The 18,515-nt window shown below is 33.6% G+C and overlaps 1 protein-coding gene across 1 annotated transcript in view; it reads left to right on the forward strand.

Annotated features, from left to right (window-relative positions):
* The window catches only part of LOC142226215 (uncharacterized), a 72,505-nt gene that overhangs the window by 15,641 nt on the left and 38,349 nt on the right, over nucleotides 1-18,515 (forward strand). Inside the window, exon 2 of the mRNA XM_075296108.1 lies at nucleotides 12,295-12,885. Within this exon, the coding sequence (XP_075152223.1) occupies nucleotides 12,786-12,885 (100 nt within the window). The 5' untranslated portion in view covers nucleotides 12,295-12,785. The remainder of the gene's footprint in view (nucleotides 1-12,294; nucleotides 12,886-18,515) is intronic.

Below are 18,515 nucleotides of genomic sequence, written 5' to 3' on the forward strand. Positions count from 1 at the left end.
TGCTTTTATAGTTAGGCAGCATCATAAATAGTTCACATAAAGCTAAAACAAACTACTTAGAGAAATGGTTATTAATTGCAAAAATTCTAATTAACTAACGGTAATAGAGCTCATAATACCATGATAGGACTAATCATGAACGAATATGAATAGCTGTGTTCCTCAAGATAAATACACACACACACGTACACACACTTTTATTAAAACTACTTAGACGAAGTAACAGCAGTTAGTTATAGCGAAAAAGATGTAATATTTTTGCAATTCTCTTTATACCAAAATGTTTGTGTGTGCGTGTGTGTGTACGAGTGTATATACTCAGCATACCAAAGGCTGACAAGCTAAGCGCTTTCCATTAAATCGCGTTGCTGTCTTAAGTCTTTCGTTTCTTCTGGAACTTTGTCCAAAGACTTAATTCAGTGGGCAACACGTCTTTGACTGAATAGATTAACCCTAATAAAAGAACCATCATAAGGTTTTGTGGCCAATGTTCATTCATAAGTATGTCTATCTGTCTTTGGCTGATAAAAGCGCATGCGCATATGTTGCTTCATGTTGTTATAATTAAAACATCTTCGCAATTATATTCATAAGAAATGTGCTTTAGTCACGTTATCATGGATAGAAAGCCGAATGCTATGAGGGATTTTCTTTCTTTGAAGATCTCAATAAAGGTATGTTCTTTTGTTTGCCTTGCCGTAACTTTAAAAAGCGGAAATAATAGTAATAGCTACTGCTTAAGCAAATGCCCTTTGGTTTGCAAAAGCGAAAATAATGACAATGGAAAAACCTTAGCAAATTACTTGGCTATGAATGATTATCACACAATAGAAGCTTTTCATTTGATGTGCCATTTTATTTTATATCTTATTGCATATAATAGAAAACTATATAGTACATTTCTTTTTTCGACATTAGTATGTAATTACAAAAAAAAATGTTTTTTAAAGGAAATTTCTTGTGTTCTCAATTCTTTGGAACAATGCTTTGTATATAGTGTGACATGTGGATTTCTTAGTGCCCATAGTCACGATACATCTGTTTTAAAACGTGCTAACGACAAATTCGACTCGACTATAAGTAAAAATTATTCTATATTTCAAGTAAAAAATTTTGTTAAAATGAAGTGTTAAAAAACTTAACTATGTTTTTACGCTTTTGTCCTGATGTAAAACTCAACAAATTTAAAGGCGATTTCATTAATTTTGAAGATTTTTCAGAATTATTAAAAATTCACCTTAGTAAAACAAAATATTCTTTCATGTTAAGATACCCAATTTTTAGTCGAATCTCTTAACTATAAGGACAAAACGACTCAATTGTTTATCAACTTTTGGTTAAGGAAAAAAGCTTTATATCAGAGAAATGCGTCTTCTATGCTAAACAAAATTCGCATTCGTATTTTAAGGACATGAAATCTTGGCCTCACGAGATTTTTTTCAGTGTACATACACAGAAAAAATATCTTCAAAATATTTCCAATTAAAGTTGAAAATTTCTTCAATTAATAAATTAATTGATACAATTAACTTTTTAATCAATATAGAAACATCAAGTTAATTAAGTCAATAAAGGAAAATTTCAAAATTTTTGATTGAAAAATTAATTGATACAATTAACTTTTTAATCTAACTCGGAAGACTAAGTCGCATAAAAAATGATAGATTGTTTAAACATTTTTAATTAAAAAATTCTATCATTTTCGTGATTGAAGACATTTCAATTAAAAAATTAATGTGATCAATTAATTTTGTGATTGAATCAGAATTTTTTTTTTGTGTGTACGGACAAAAGTTCGTCCAGACCGAATCTTATGCATATGAAATCAATGTTAGATAAAAAGGACAGATTAAATTCCTATAGAAGCCACTAAGAAATAATCTTGATCGGTTTATATATAAAACTCTATATGATTGATGAAATTTGTTTCTCCAAGAGGCTCCGGAAGTCAAACCTCAGGATTGGTTTATGAAGTAAACTCTGGGGCTATAGATAGTTATCAATCGATAGGGACCAATTTTAATGTTTATTACAAAGTATTTATTGACACACTGAAAAAAAATATTGTCGTGAGGTTAAAGATTTCATGTCTTTAAAATACGAATGCAAATTTTGCTTAGCATAGAATAAAGTTTTTTTCTTTGACCAAAGGTCGATAAACTTTTCAATGAAGTCCTTATAATTAAGTGATTTGATTTAAAAATGGATATCATAACATGAAAGAAAAAATGTTTGGGCTAAGGTCAACTTGACTTTAATAATTTAGAAAAAATTTTTAAATTCAATGAAATTGTCTTTAAATTTGTTGTCTTTTTGCATCTTGACAACAAAGCAAAAAATCTTTCAAATATAGGACATGTTTTTCAACACTTTATTTTAAAGACGTTTTGTACTTGAAACACAGCATAATTTCTACTAGAAGTTTAGTCTTAATTTGGAAAATAAAGTCGTCGTTAACTTGTTTTTAAAGGACTTTGATAGCATATGGAGAAAAAAAGCTGAAAAAGCGGATAATTAAAATTTGCTTCCTAGAAGCAAGTACACAAAACCCGATTTTAAAAGAGAATTGTGTCTTAAAAGTATCCTTACTTGTATTATCCGCTTCTTTGGCTCGGAATCAATACCAAATTTTTTAAAGTAAAGACAAAATCTTTGGAACCGGGTATGCTTTTTTTTCAGTGCAGCAAGTACCAAATTTCAACCGGATCAGATGATATTTGCTTCTCCAAGAAGCTCAAAATGTTAAATCTTGTGATTGGTTTATACGGGGGCTTTACCTAAAAGTGGCCCATTTGCAATATTATCTGACTTATATAATAACTTCAGGTCCATAGTGTAGGCACTTTATATAATAAAAATATTTTAAATACTATTTTTGGAAAAAAACAAGCCCAGAGAATTATTTTAAAATTATGATTTATGAATGATTGTGACAAAATATAATAAATTCATTTTGTTACTGACATGTCAATTAAACGGAAATTTTTTTAAAATAATCCTTATTGGTGAGTACTATGGTCGGGGTTTTTACCAAAACTCTAAATTAAAGTACAAATATATTTGTGAAGACGTTTATATTTTGCTCAAGTCTTGCCAAATAATGGATGGAAAAGATCCAAGAAATCGATTGCAAATAATTTTATATTTCTAAATTAATTAAATAAAAAAGTAACCGTGAAAACAAGCTGGTTTTCAGCTTGAAAACTTAATAGTACTCAGCTTATAATAGCTTGTTTCGTTTGCAAGTTCGGTGAATTCAACAGACAGACGGATGCATTGACATCGCTAGATCGTCTCAAAATTATGGGGTTTGAGACCACACAGAAAAAGTAAACTATTTGAATTCAATTGTACTCCATTTTTTTTTTTTGAGATTTCCAACATTCTTTGTTATCACAACGACAAAATAATAACATGTTATACTTTTCAACTATAATATTGTTGTTGGATCCTTCAAACCAGTTTCATATAGTTATCACAGTAATTATCGATTAGAAGAGAGGCATTTTGTAATAGTTCGCCAATCAAGTGAATGCAGCAATGTTTTAAAAATAGATTTCGATTTGTTGTTGCATTAGTGTAGTAACAAACCAAAATCGAACAAGTATATACAGCAGTAAGTTCGGTCGGGCCGAATTTTTAATACCCACCACCATGAATCAAATATTAGGGTTTCCTTTGAAATTTCAGGGGGGTTTGAGAACAGATCAAGCAGAGCAGTTCAACCAGTACACTTCACGAAGATAAATTTAAAGATTTTACCTATGAAGACTACATCAGATTCTGGATTTATAAGAACCATTTTTGTTTGAGTTTAAGAGGAATCATTAACATCTCTTGTAAGGGTGCAAGAATATTATAAAATAACGTCTTGATTTTAATTTTAAATCTGTAGATTTTCACCCGAGAAGTAAAATCTGGAAATTTTACATTGAGTTTCAAGCAATTTTCATGATCAGTGCGCTTTCTATACCCTCAAGAAGTGAAATCGGCCTATATGGAGGCCTTACCAAAGGATCGATAAAAACTTAATCCGACATACGTTTTTGAACCTAAAATACCATATTATTTACAACTTCAGGCAAATCGGACAAAAACTACACAGAGAATACAGATTGGTTGTGACAATCGAATTTATTGCCAACCTCCTTTTGGCAGTTGTAACAACTACCAGTTGGCAGTTGTGCCACCCGACTGATTCGGTCGACACAACCAATATCTCATATGGTGTTGGTTGGGTCTGCCGACGATATCGGTTGTTGCTACCTTCATCATTCGATGGTGCTGCCCGACCTTAATAGTGCTCGTTACCAAATTAAAAACCAATTTTGACCCAGTTAAATATTATATTTTATTTTATTAAAATATTACACTTAGTTTAAATATATTTATTTTAGAATATAAATAAATATACACACATATTATACTATTATATAATATTTTACATCTGTTAAAGTCTAAATTAAAATTGTTATTGAGAAAGTGTGCCATATATACCACCCAGCAGGGATAGGAGTCATCAGCATCTCCGCAGATAATTTTCTAAAATAAAAAAAATAAAACATAGTACATATATACATTGAGGAAAAACTTTAATCTGGAATAAAATGGTGAAATATTAGACCATTATTATGCCACCCCAGCAAAAAATGGAGCACTATTTCAGCAGGATTGTAAGGGAGATAGGCAGAACCAACTGCATAAAAAACAACTGAATCAGCGCTGATTTTTGTGGGGCATGTCCCGATTTAGAGCAGCTTCTACATAGCGCTGATATAATTGCTCATTTTAATAGAAATATTGGTCAGAAGTGATATAAAATATTGAGTATAGCATTGAAGGCGTGAAGCATCTTTCATGCATCTATACTGCATGAATTGGTTGTAATAACGTAAACGAATGATCATAACCTACTTTGATTACTCGTTTACGTTATTGCCACCGATTCATGCAGCGTGTTATTGTATGCAAAAAAGCGCAACTAAAGTCTTACTGCGGAAGTATTTTTTTGCTGGGACATAAGTAAATTAATCGTATCTGAAATCTGTGTGATATACATAAATGGGAACCAAAGTTTCCATTCATGATTAGCAGGATCTTCCCAAAGGAATAAACGGTAGGAAGAGATAGATCGCTAGAGAATCTATCTCAACATGTCAGAAACGATACTACGTGTATCCAGATTTTTTTGAGAATAAAAGAATTTATACTCTGACCAAAACTGGTGCATTGCATTAAAATGGACAAATACATAAAAACAAATTAAACTTACCCAATTTGCTTCCACTGTTAACTCCTTGCAAATTCTTCTATACATTCATTAGGGCGTATTTTTCATTAGGTCCTCATAAAATTAGATACTGAAGTTCACTTTTGAGTTCTTCGCCGGTTCCATGAAGTTTTGTGTATTACATTAAATTAATCCATTTGACATAATATAAGCAAATTCCGTGGATTATCAGTAATATTTTTCAATGAGATCCATAGTAAATGCCGGAAAGGCCAGGCAGAAAATTCATCGTTATATTTTTCTATTTATAAACATATGTCTTTTCTCGACTTAAGAAATTTTAATATTGACATTTGAATATATTCAATTTATATTCGGCTGTGGCAACCGTATGTAAATTATAATTAGTAAATTACAGCCATGAAATTCTATTAAGAAAGGTTGTACCAACCAATTTCATGCAAACAATTTCAAAATAGATACATTTGGTTGCTACAACTATTTATCGTAAAACACGAAGGAAAATCTGTTATAACAGTTGTCTAATGATTGAGTAGATGAAAATATAGTTGAAAATAGAGAGAGTAGGTAAACACAAACGACTTATTGTTCCAACTATGGAATTTAAATTATTACAACCGATTTCCACCCATTCTATTCTCTGTGTGTACGGTTTCTAGAAAACCAAGGAGTTAAATCGGGAGATCGTTCTTATGGGGCTATACTAAAATATGGACCGATACTCACCGTTTTCAGCACACCTCCTTATGACCCGAAAATACCTCTAGATTCCAAATTTCAGGCAAATTGGATGAAAACTATGATTTCTAGAAGTCCAAGAAGTAAAATCGGGAAATCGGTCTATATGGGGCTATACCAAAACATGGACCGATACTCACCATTTTTGACACACCTCTTTATGGTCCTAAAATACCTCTAGATTTCCAATTTCAGGTAAATTGGATCAAAACTACGGTTTCTATAAGCCCAAGAAATAAAATCTGGAGATCGGTCTATATGGGCGCTATACCAAAACATGGACCGATACTCACAATTTTTGGCACACATCTTTATGGTCATAAAATACATCTAGATTTCAAATTTCAGGCAAATCTGATAAAAACTACGATATCTATAAGCCCAAGACCTTAATTCGGGAGGTCGGTTTATATGGGGACTATATCAAAACCTGAACCGATATAGCCCATCTTCGAACTTGACCTGCCTGCAGAAAAAATACGAGTTTGTGCAAAATTCCTGCACGATTGCTTCATTATTGAAGACTGTAGCGAAATTACAACAGACAGCCAGACAGACAGCCAGACAGACAGCCAGACGGACATGGTTATATCGTTTTAGAATTTCTCCCTGATCAAGAATATCGAAATCGATATTTCGATGTGTTACAAACGGAATGACAAACTTATTATACCCCCGTCACCATTCTATGGTGGTGGGTATAAAACAAGACTAAGGGTTTGAAAGTTATACGAAAAGATGATGCATAATGGTGGGTTAAAAATTGTTCAATTTGGGATGAATAATTCTCCTAAAATACCCAAATTAAATCATCTCACCCAGCCAGCTCTCACTAAAGACTATTGTATAAATTAGATGGCCGTTTAGTGTAGATTATTTTGTGGAGTTGAATACGAATTGTAGATAAAAACACATTTTTAAAATCTTATCAAATATGAGTATGTCAAATGTGCAATACTTGTTTTGCAATTGGTCAAAAAACTATTTGTTTTTATTAATTTCATAAAGACTAACTCCATCACATGTTTCTCACTTCCACTAGGTTTTTTAGTTCTTAGCACCTTTTTCTGTAATACAAACAATGTAGAAGAAATTATCCTGTTTTATAAGTTTTTTTTATACCCTCCACCATAGGATGGGGGGTATATTAACTTTGTCATTCCGTTTGTAACACATCGAAATATTGCTCTAAGACCCCATAAAGTATATATATATTCTGGGTCGTGGTGAAATTCTGAGTCGATCTGAGCATGTCCGTCCGTCCGTCCGTCCGTCTGTTGAAATCACGCTATCTTCCGAACGAAACAAGCTATCGACTTGAAACTTGGCACAAGTAGTTGTTATTGATGTAGGTCGGATGGTATAGCAAATGGGCCATATCGGTCCACTTTTACGTATAGCCCCTATATAAACGAACCCCCAAATTTGGCTGGCGAGGCCTCTAAGAGAAGCAAATTTCATCCGATCCGGCTGAAATTTGGTACATGGTGTTAGTATATGGTCTCTAACAACCATGTAAAAATTGGTCCAAATAGGTCCATAATTATATATAGCCCCCATATAAACCGATCCCCCGATTTGGCTTGCGAGGCCTCTAAGAGAAGCAAATTTCATCCGATCCGGCTGAAATTTGGTACATGGTGTCAGTATATGGTCTCTAACAACCATGCGAAAATTGGTCCACATCGGTTCATAATTATATATAGCCCCCATATAAACCGATCCCCCGATTTGGCTTGCAAGGCCTCTAAGAGAAGCAAATTTCATCCGATCCGGCTGAAATTTGGTATATAGTGTTAGTATATGGTCTCTAACAACCACGTAAAAATTGGTCCAAATAGGTCCATAATTTGAGATTTGGTTTTGGAGCCTCTTGGAGGAGCAAATTTCATCCGAGTCAGTTGAAATTTGGTACATTGTGCTAGTATATGGCCATATCGGTCTATAGTTATATATATCCCTCAGATAAAGCGATTTCCAATCACACAAAAATTGGTCCATATCAAGTTCATAATTGTATATACCCCCATATAAGCGACCCCCATATTTCAATTCTGGCTCTCTACGTACCGTGCTAAAAGTCCATATCGATTCGTAATTATTTGTAGACTTAACTATACATAACTTTTTTGTCTAATATATACCACGTATGGACTAACTCACAATTTAGAAAACGATGTTAAGAAGTTTTAAGACACCACAACCCAAGTAATTCGATTGTGGATGACAGTCTTTCGTTGGAGTTTCTACGCAATCCATGGTGGAGGGTACATAAGATTCGGCCTGGCCGAACTTACGGCCGTATACACTTGTTAAATTTTACCTTTCGCCTGGACGGAGAATCGAACCGCGGACCATACTACTTTTAAGCCAACACACTATCCACTGGGCTACGTAGCTATTATTGAGATCAACAATCAAACAGTTATATTTATATAGCATCGTTTTCGGCGCCCACGAGCCGATCAAACACACTTTATTTAACAGAAACATACATTTATTTGGGCACCGTGGAGAAATGGTAAGTACGTCCGCCTTGCATACCAAGGGTCGTGGGTTCGATCCCTGCTTCAACCGAACACCAAAATCTTTTTTTGTTTTTTTTACATATATTCCAGATTCCGAAGAAGATTCCGAAAATTTATTCAACATTACATACTACTATATTAAATTTTTACTATGAAACTCTAAAATGTGTCTTATTAAAGATTTAAAGTCAGAAAATGACATTGCTCAATATAAAATAAATGGACTGTGTTGTTGGTTCAAAAGTATTATTTTTTTGAAAAAACAAAAATTTAGTAATAAAAGAATTTTTTTTGGTGATAAAAGTTTAAAATTTTCGAAGAAATTCAAACAACTCTAACAAAAGAAAAATGTTTTCGGTACACGTTTTCCAAACGTGTTTTTTTCTTTGCGTGCATTATTTTCTCGAATTGCTCTCGTATGAAGATTCCCTTCATTTATTTAAGGATATATATTGAAAATAGAGCAAGGGACTACAGTGCATACAAGTATTTCATTAAGTCTATGAACAAAATACATTTTCAACTAATATCGACAACCAGGAACCCAACCTTTTCCACAGCTGCTATTAACAAACGTTAATTTATTTCAATCATCTTGATACAACCATTGTTCAAAGATGAAATTCAAATTTGCCGCTAAAAGACGTTTGGATGCTGCATTTGTATGCAACTCACCGGGTGTCCGAAACAAGTTTTTCTCTCTTAATGGAAAATGTGTGAAATAATTAGCTATTAATCCTCTTAAGCATTAAGCCGTTTATATCTAATTTCCATTACAAAAGGGTAGTGATGTTAATTAGTACCTTGTATCAATTGTATTCATACTGTGAAATTATAATAACCTCCGCCATACGATAGGGGGTAAACTAACTTTGGCATTCCGTTAGTAACACATTGAAATATTGGTGTCAGACCACAAAAAGTATTTATTTGTTGAAAAAGTAACTTTATGCTCATAGAACATGTTTGGAGTGATCATATACCTTCTCTGCGCTATATACGCGCCACGATGTAAATCTACCCTCAGCTGAAATTTGAAATTTTCTCCAATTCGGTTTAATTTGTTTTTAGATGTCAATTTAAAAACTCCTCAATATAGGTTAGGTTAGGTTAAAGTGGCAGCCCGATTAAGTTTCAGGCTCACTTACACTATTCATTCCATTGTGATACCACTCCTCAATATAAACCGGTCAAGAACAAAAAGGGCTTATATAGTTATTTAATTTACCTTATTTAGCTAACGTAGACTCCGTATTTAAAATGTAGAAGGCAATGTTAATAAGTTTTAAGTTAACTTGTCTTACAAAACTCTTGCCACAAACCAACTATGTCGATTGTGGATACAATATTCAATATAACTTACACCCACTCCATGGTGTAAGTCCAGGCCGAATCTTATGTAATCTTTGACCAATCAAAAATCGATCGAAGTAAAAAACTAATTGGCTTAATTAAAAAACATATGTAATTTTTATAAATTCTTAATTGATTATTTTATCATCTTCAACTCCAAAATCAAGATCTAGCTCGAAATTAAAAAAATTCAACACGAAACCAGTATATACGGCCGTAAGTTCGGCCAGGCCGAATCTTATGTACCCTCCACCATGGATTGCATAGAAACTTGTACTAAAGACTGTCATCCACAATCGAATTACTTGGGTTGCGGTAACACCTGCAAGGTATCTTACAACTTCTTAACACCGTCTTCTCAATTGTAAGTTAGTCCATACGGGGTATATATTAAATCAAAAAGGCCGATTAAATACGTAAATAATTCAGTTTGACAACATTTTCTATAGAAATAAAATTTTCATAAGTTTTGTTGGGTATATTAATAAATTTTTGACAAAATTTTCTATAGTAAAAAAATTTTGACAAAATTTTCTATAGAAATAAAATTTTGGTAGATTATTTTTGGAGATCGGCTGTATATAACTAAAGACCGATATGGACCAATTTTGGCATGGTTGTTAGCGACCATATATATGTCAACCGCGTCGGGTGAATTTTGCTCTTCAAATCTGGGGATCGGTTTATATGGGGGCTATATATAATTATGGACCGATGTGAACCAATTTTTGCATGGTTGTTAGAGACCATATATTAACACCATGTACCAAATCTTAGCCGAATCGGATGAAATTTACTTCTCTTAGAGGCACCGCAAGCCAAATCGGGGGATCGGTTTATATGGGGGCTATATATATGTTAAGTAAATTAATCGTAATCTGAAATCTGTGTGATATACATAAATGGGAACCAAAGTTTCCATTCATGATTAGCATGATCTTCCCAAGGGAATAAATGGTAGGAAGAGCTAGATCGCTAGAGAGTCTATCTCAACATGTCAGAAACGATACTTCGTGTAGCCAGATTTTATTGAGAATAAATGTATTTATACTCTGACCAAAACTGGTGCAAAAATGAACAAATACATAAAAACAAATTAAACTTACCCAATTTGCTTCCACTGTTAACTTCTTGCAAGTTTTCTATACATTCATTAGGGTGGATTTTTCATTAGGTCCTTATAAAATTAGATACTGAAGTTCACTTTTGAGTTCTTCGCCGGATCCATGAAATTTTGTGTATTACATTAAATTAATCCATTTGACATAATATAAGCCAATTCCTGGGATTATCAGTAATATATTTTTTTTAATGAGATCCATAGTAAATGCCGAAAAAATAAGGCCTGGCAGAAAATTCGTCGTTATATTTTTCTATTTATAAACATATGTCTTTTCTCGACTTAAGAAATTTTAATATTGACATTTGAAAATATTCAATTTACATTCGGCTGTGGCAACCATATGTACATTATAATTTCTAAATTACAGCCATGAAATTCTATTAAGGAAAGTTGTACCAACCAATTTCAAAATAGATACATTTGGTTGCTACAACTATTTATCGTAAAACACGAAGGAAAATCTGTTATAACAGTTGTCTAATGGTTGAGTAGATGAAAATATAGTTGAAAATAGAGAGAGTAGGTAGACACAAACGACTTATTGTTCCAAATATGGAACAATAAGTCGTTGGATTTTCCGAAAGGAATAATAGTGGAAAGTGTAATAATTAGTAGAAAGTATGTCAAGACGAGTCAAGACGAGATTAATTAGAAAAACTGGCATAAGGGCAAAATACTAAAACATTTGATTTTATAGGGAGCCACCATGGTGCAATGGTTTGCATGCCCGCATTGCATACGAAGCGTTCTGGGTTCGATTCCTTCATCGACCGAACACCAAAAAGTTTTTCAGCGGTGAATTATCACCTCTCAGTAATGCTGGTGACATTTTTGAGTGTTTCCAAGCTTCTCTAAGTGGGGTCACAGCAATGTGTAACGCCGTTCGGACTCTGCTATAAAATGGAGGTGCCTAGTCATTGAGCTAAATATGGAATCGGGCAGCACTCAATAATAAGAGAGACGTTTCCAACTGAAATATCGGGCTGCCACCTAACCTAATCTATCCTTGTGTACAAAGTACAAAACTGGATGCAGGCTTATTTGTATTTCATTTTAATAAATGCAGTAGTATAGGTATATAATTTATCTGAATATACTATTTTTGTTTTCTTGAAATAAAGTAAAAATAAAATAAATTTTATAGCAATTGGACTCTATAGACGTTTCTATTAAACAAAAAACATGCACTCAGCATTGCTCCCCACTCTATATCAATCCGCAATCTACAATATTTCAGGCTAAATGCATATATCACATTCATAAATATTTATTTAACTATTCTATTCTTCTTTGTTTTTCAGATGACGTGATTTTATAACGAACACATATATTCCTGTAATTAAAGAGATAATAGCTTCCCTGAAATATGACTACAAACCCGTGGAAAAGTATGCATATTTTACGGTGAATAGAGATTTATGCAGAAAGAAATACCAGCGACTAAGTATTTTAGCTTATCTTGGATACGTACTAGGGCATCCGTGCCTGTCATTTGCACATGCGTAACCTCCTGACACATTTAAGCCAAAGATTTACCAACAACCACAACATCTAAATTAGCAACAACAATCCTATGAACAGTAGCATCAACAACACGAAAAGCTATTAGTTAAATATTCATTTCCCTCAAATCGGTAGCGTGTGCGCATGCGCACAATTGTGTTTTGGAATTTCATCAAATTAAGTTCTCATTAATCATAAATTTGTTTGGACACAAAACAGAAAACTTGGGTTTGGCACACAACCCATTTCACCAAGACCCATATACCCGTTGTGCGATATTTTGCTCAGCATGGCATCACTTCATTTTATGACCATTCTAACATTGGCCACAGCGGTCATAGTGTTTATCTTACCAACGCAGTTGGAAGCATATTACACACAGAACGCAGGTAAGTCTTGGTCAATTTGTTAAAAAAAACCTTAACTCATTTGCTTAAAACAATAAAAATTTTGAATTACTCTTTGGGTTGATTCCCCCTAAGGGAATTTTTTACTATCATTGTGGGATTTTGCCTGTAAGTAGCTGTTAATGATGATGGCTATGTGTTTGGATTTGTTAAATTTATTTCATTGAAAATTTGGGTAATTAAGTTATTTGAAACCGCATATATCGTTTTGGATTGGTTACCTCAATTTTCACTTGTCTTGTTTTGTGCCAAATACTTAAGAAATTGTGTTAATCGTAATCTCTTCTCTTCATCATCTTCTAATTGATTATTCGTTATTCTACAGCTAACGAAAGTAATTTCACTATTTAGATTTTAATGAGCAATATCCGCTTAAAAAGTTTCTATGGTAGGAAACTTTTGTTTTCTAAATTTCTAAATTGAGACTGGGAGTGTAAAATGAAAATGCGACATTTTTTTCACATGTTTGAGAAGTTATCCCCAAAAAATGGTAACAACTGAACAATCGAATTATTATCCATCGCAAGCCACAAATTTTTGCCATATTTATGGCAACATTTGGATACCGCGACGAAAACCCGATTCGTCTTTGATTCAATCTGCAAATCGACTCAATGAAAGGATGAAAGTGCTGATCAGGCAGGTCATGCATCATCGATAATCAGAAGGTGCAATGTCTTGGCTGTACGGCGGGTGGAGTATGACTTCCCATTTGAGTGTTTCCAAATAAATACTTTGAAAGCTCAGCCAGACTGGATCTGATGTACCCCTCACTAAATACTATTATCCACAATAGAATTACTTGGATTGTGGTAACAGATTCCGACTGCAAGGTATATCCTTAAACCTTTCTATTAGACTAGATGGAATCTATGTTAGATAAAAAGAGAGGTAACATCGCGTACCAAGTTTACACTTCCAGGGGGCTCCACAAGCTTAATTGGGGGTCGGTTTATATGAGGGCTATACCTAAAAGTGGTCAGAAAGGGTCCATTTCCAATACCATTCGACCGACATCAATAATAATTACTTGTTACTACTATTTTGCTTAGTTCAAAAGTTTGCGTGATTTCAATAGACAGACGGGTGGACGGACGGACATCGCTAGATCGACTCAGAATTTCACCACGACCCAGAATATTTATATTTTATGAAGTCTGAGACCACTTTTTCGCGGTGTTTCACACGGAATGGTAAAGTTTGTATACCCCCATCTTATGGTGGAGGGTAAAAAAGGCGTTCCAAAATCATTAAGTCTTGTGTCGTTCCGTAACGAACTTGTTCTCATAGACGATTCAACAAACGGAACGATCGGTACTAGTTCCGTCACTTGCACTACTATAATTCCTCAGTTACGGTTCATTTCTAATATCCCTTTACACTTTGCTCAGCTCTTTGGCACCATCAGAGACTGAGTGTCAGCAACTGAATGATTGACTTTATCCAAAGGAACTAAATGGAACGCAGCTGAAAGGACTGAACCCTTTGATGGAAAATAGAATTGTCATGAACGATTTTGTCTCATTTTGTTACCGTCCGTTCACAATTTGTCTTGGGGAAAATCGTTCACAGTACTGATTTGGATATCCAAATCCAAAGGTACTAAATGGAACGAAGCTGAATGGACTGAACCCTTTGATGGAAAATAGAATTGTCACGAACGATTTTGTCTCATTTTATTACCGTCCGTTCACAATTTGCCTTGGGGAAAATCGTTCACAGTACTGATTTGGATATATCGTTCATTTTATACATAGGGCATTCGTTCCACTAATTCGTACGGCTTTTAATATTTGCCATCACTGTATTACACCCAGATCAACTTCTAGAGCAAAATTTTGGACTCCTCTCTCTCTTTACCCTCTCGTCTTTACTCTCTCTCTCTCTCTCGCTCTCTGAATAAGATATCGCAACAATATAGGAACATTATATTTTTGCTGTTAATTATATTGTGAAATTCAGCCCGAAAAATTTTTGTTTACATCAGAACATATGAAAACAATATTTTTTCCGTGTAAACAAACGATAAAATAACGAACAATTGTTGTCCGTATTACGAAGAACAAAATTAAAAAGTGTCAGAAAAATTGAGATTTCCAGACTACATCATAGGTCCGACTAGCGAGTGTCCGCATTAGAGAGTTTATACTATATTTATCAAAATAAAAGTTAAGTTAGTTTAGGTATAGTGGCAGCCCGACGTTTCAGGCTTACTTGGACTATTCATTGTATTGTGATACCACAATGGTGAACTTCTCTCTTATCACTGAGTGCTGCCCGATTCTTTGTTTGGCTCAATGACAAGTGATCCCTTTTTTATAGCGGAGTCCAAACGGCGTTCCACATTGCGGTGAACCACTTAGAAAAGCTTTAAAACATGCAGAAATGTCGCCAGCATTACTGAGAGGGATTTTTGGTGTTTGGTCAAAACTGGGTTTGAACCCATGACCCTTTGCACCATGGTGGCTCCCAAAAAATTAAAAAATAAAATATTTTTACCAATGTTGGCATTTCAACAGTTGTGAATACTGCTCGTAAAGGTACAAAAAAGGATTTCGTAATATTGAATAGCTTGTACGTATACTTATTATTTCTATGGAATTCTAATATGAAAAATACTGATTTTTGCTTTGAAATCAATAATCAAAGAGTTTAACAATTAATTAGTGGATTACCCTAAAGATCCCTAGAGCATACTTGTATAAAAAATTCTCCATATCAGATCACATAAAGATTGCGGTCTCCATTTGCATACAATAAATACAGATGGTGACCCAGAGCTATATCGACTCATATTGAAAATCACTTTCAAAATTATAAAACTCTTCATCAGGTATGTGACCAACATTTTCAGCCAGGTTTGAAACGTTACATATTTAGGATTTTACTGAAAAGCATTACAGTAGTTCACACTGGACAAATATAAATCGGACAAGAAGTCGTCACCACAGCCAAAGCAGCAAACCCTTTTGTCTCATATTGAATGTATAACATACGATAATCCTACAACGACATCCAAATATTTCGAAAATTATCTTGGAAAAAAAGTTTGACACTCATTTTGGTCAAATATTTGCCTGGTGTGACCATACCCTTAGCTTATTAATTCCACCAACTACTGCGACACAAGACATCATCTGTCGTCTAAGAAAATGTCTGTCTTCTATTAAAGTCAATCAGAATGAATGACAGTTATACAAAAAGTGAATTAAAAGTCATTAGGAAATTTCTCTTTTACGTTTGGGCAAAATTTCACTTTCATCACATTTGCAGAACAAAGAAAACCCCTCTATTGTCATTCAAAACTATTCAAATTATGAACATCGTAATGTGACAGTTATATTTTTCTAAATGTTATGGCCTCATATAGGATGGAATCATTTGTCATATGAGCCATCATGATAACATGATTAACCAAATTAGCTTAACGATAGTGAATAGCTTTAAGATAGAATATTTACGCCGATTTGATTCGTTGTATGTAGGAACGAAGAAGAGAACAACATAAATTGACAAATGACATTTGGCCATTGCTTAGAGAATATACCCTGGGGACCTCTAAATCCTCATATGCGTCATTCCACGATAAACTGGATTCGTAAATAAAAATCTTCGGCATATACATGTATTTACATGTGAAGGGATTTGAACAATATTTTTTGCACTTCTACAAAATCTCGACATTTCAAATATAAAATTCGGATGAAATACAATGTTAGTAAAGAAATACACCGAAAAAAGTAAACTTGTTTATAGGGAGAATAAACTAACTCGTACGAAAATTGAACTAAATTTTACTACATATTTTGACATTTCCACAAAGCGTTGTTAATGCCCTATTGTGCTTTTTAACTGCAATTCACGAAATTTCGCCCTCTCATAGAAGAAGAAATTAACTAAACTTAAAGAAGAAAATCATTGGCGTAAAATTATAACCATTTTAACCATACAGTAGTTCATTCATACTATTTTTGGGAATCGTACGAAAATTTTCATTTGCTTTATTTCATATTGAACTTATGTGTACGGTCACTGAACTTTATACTCACGTTTAGTTCATAAAATGTTTGAGACATACTTAAAAAAACGAAAAATTCATTGGGCTGTGGATAATTTCGCAAAAAATAATAAAATTTAATTACCAATAAGAATATTTTAAATTTAGCGTTCTAATTTCACTAAAAATATATTGTTGTGAGTTCAAAGATTTCATGCCCTTAGAATACGAATGCGATTTTGCTTAGCATAGAAAACGCATTTCTCTGATGTAAAATTTTTTACTTGAAGTCGAGCCAGAATTTGGAAATTTAGGTGGTCGTTAACATGGTTAAATACTTTCCAGGTAGTTGCAGTAGTACAAAAACAATAAAAACAACAATATTCAAGTACATCCCGATGTCAGTTTTGTTTACAAATGTAATGTTAGTAAACAAAAGATATTAAATATTTTCAATTTGTTTTGTTTACATTTTAATGTCAGTTACCAATAGTAACCTAGGTTAGGTTAGGTGGCAGCCCAGGCTCACTTAGACTATTCAGTCCATTGTGATAGTAACCTATGAAACCAGTAGTAACCAGACATGATTTTGACAATAATATTCTGTGGCATGTAAAATGTAACCAATAGAACCTACGTAACCTATAATAACTTATGTCACCAATAGTTACCTATGTAACCAATAGTTCCCTATGTAACCAATAGTAACCATACATGTTTTTGACAATAGTAACCTGTGGAATGTAAAATGTAACCAATAGTAACACGATTTGTTTTTTTGCAGTTGGATGTACTCAGCTGTGAACAGCTGACTACGGCAGCTATATCTAAATCTTAGCCGATTTTTTTTTTTTTTTCAAAAATCAATAGGGATTGTCTTTGAGCTGAAGTAAGACCCTATGCCAAAGTTGAGAACGATCGAACTTAACGATTAACTTAACTAAACTTAACTAAACGATGGGTCTAAGACCGGTCCTTCTTAGCGTTACATACAAACGCACAAAATTATTACACCTTGCACCACATAAAATTCAGAAAATGCATGAAATCTTTATGTAAATAGATAGTACGATTCATATAAATTATTTTTGGAGACTATTTCATGGAAATGTTGACCGTGACAGCGCCTGAATTAAGCTGTTCATCCGCTTAGTCTAATTTTGGCACACGAGGGCGGTTCGGAAACTTCTTAGCCTATGAATGAAAGAGAATAGTTAGTTTTTCAAAAATATTTTTATTTTTCAATATAATCTCCTGAAACTTCAATACACTTAGTCCAACGCTTTTCTAGCAATTCCATCACTTGATTAAAAAAGTTTTCCTCAAGGTCCTCAAAATAGTGGTTTACAACTGTAATTGCACCTTCATTTGAGGTAAAACGCTTGCCAGCAAGAATTTTTTTTTAGATTTGGGAACAAGTTAAAGTCACTGAGAGCTAAATCAGGAGAATAAGGTGGGTGGTCAAGCAACTCGAACTTTAATTCGTTGATTTTGGCCATTGTTAAAACACTCTCGTGCGCTGATACGTTGTCTTGATGACAAAATATTTTTTTTGTGTTGTAAGCCAGGACGTTTTTCTCGAATTTGTACATTTAATCGATCCAAAAGGTTGCAA

The sequence above is a fragment of the Haematobia irritans genome, chromosome 2 (assembly GCF_050003625.1).
Source record: "Haematobia irritans isolate KBUSLIRL chromosome 2, ASM5000362v1, whole genome shotgun sequence".
Classification (NCBI taxonomy): domain Eukaryota; kingdom Metazoa; phylum Arthropoda; class Insecta; order Diptera; family Muscidae; genus Haematobia; species Haematobia irritans.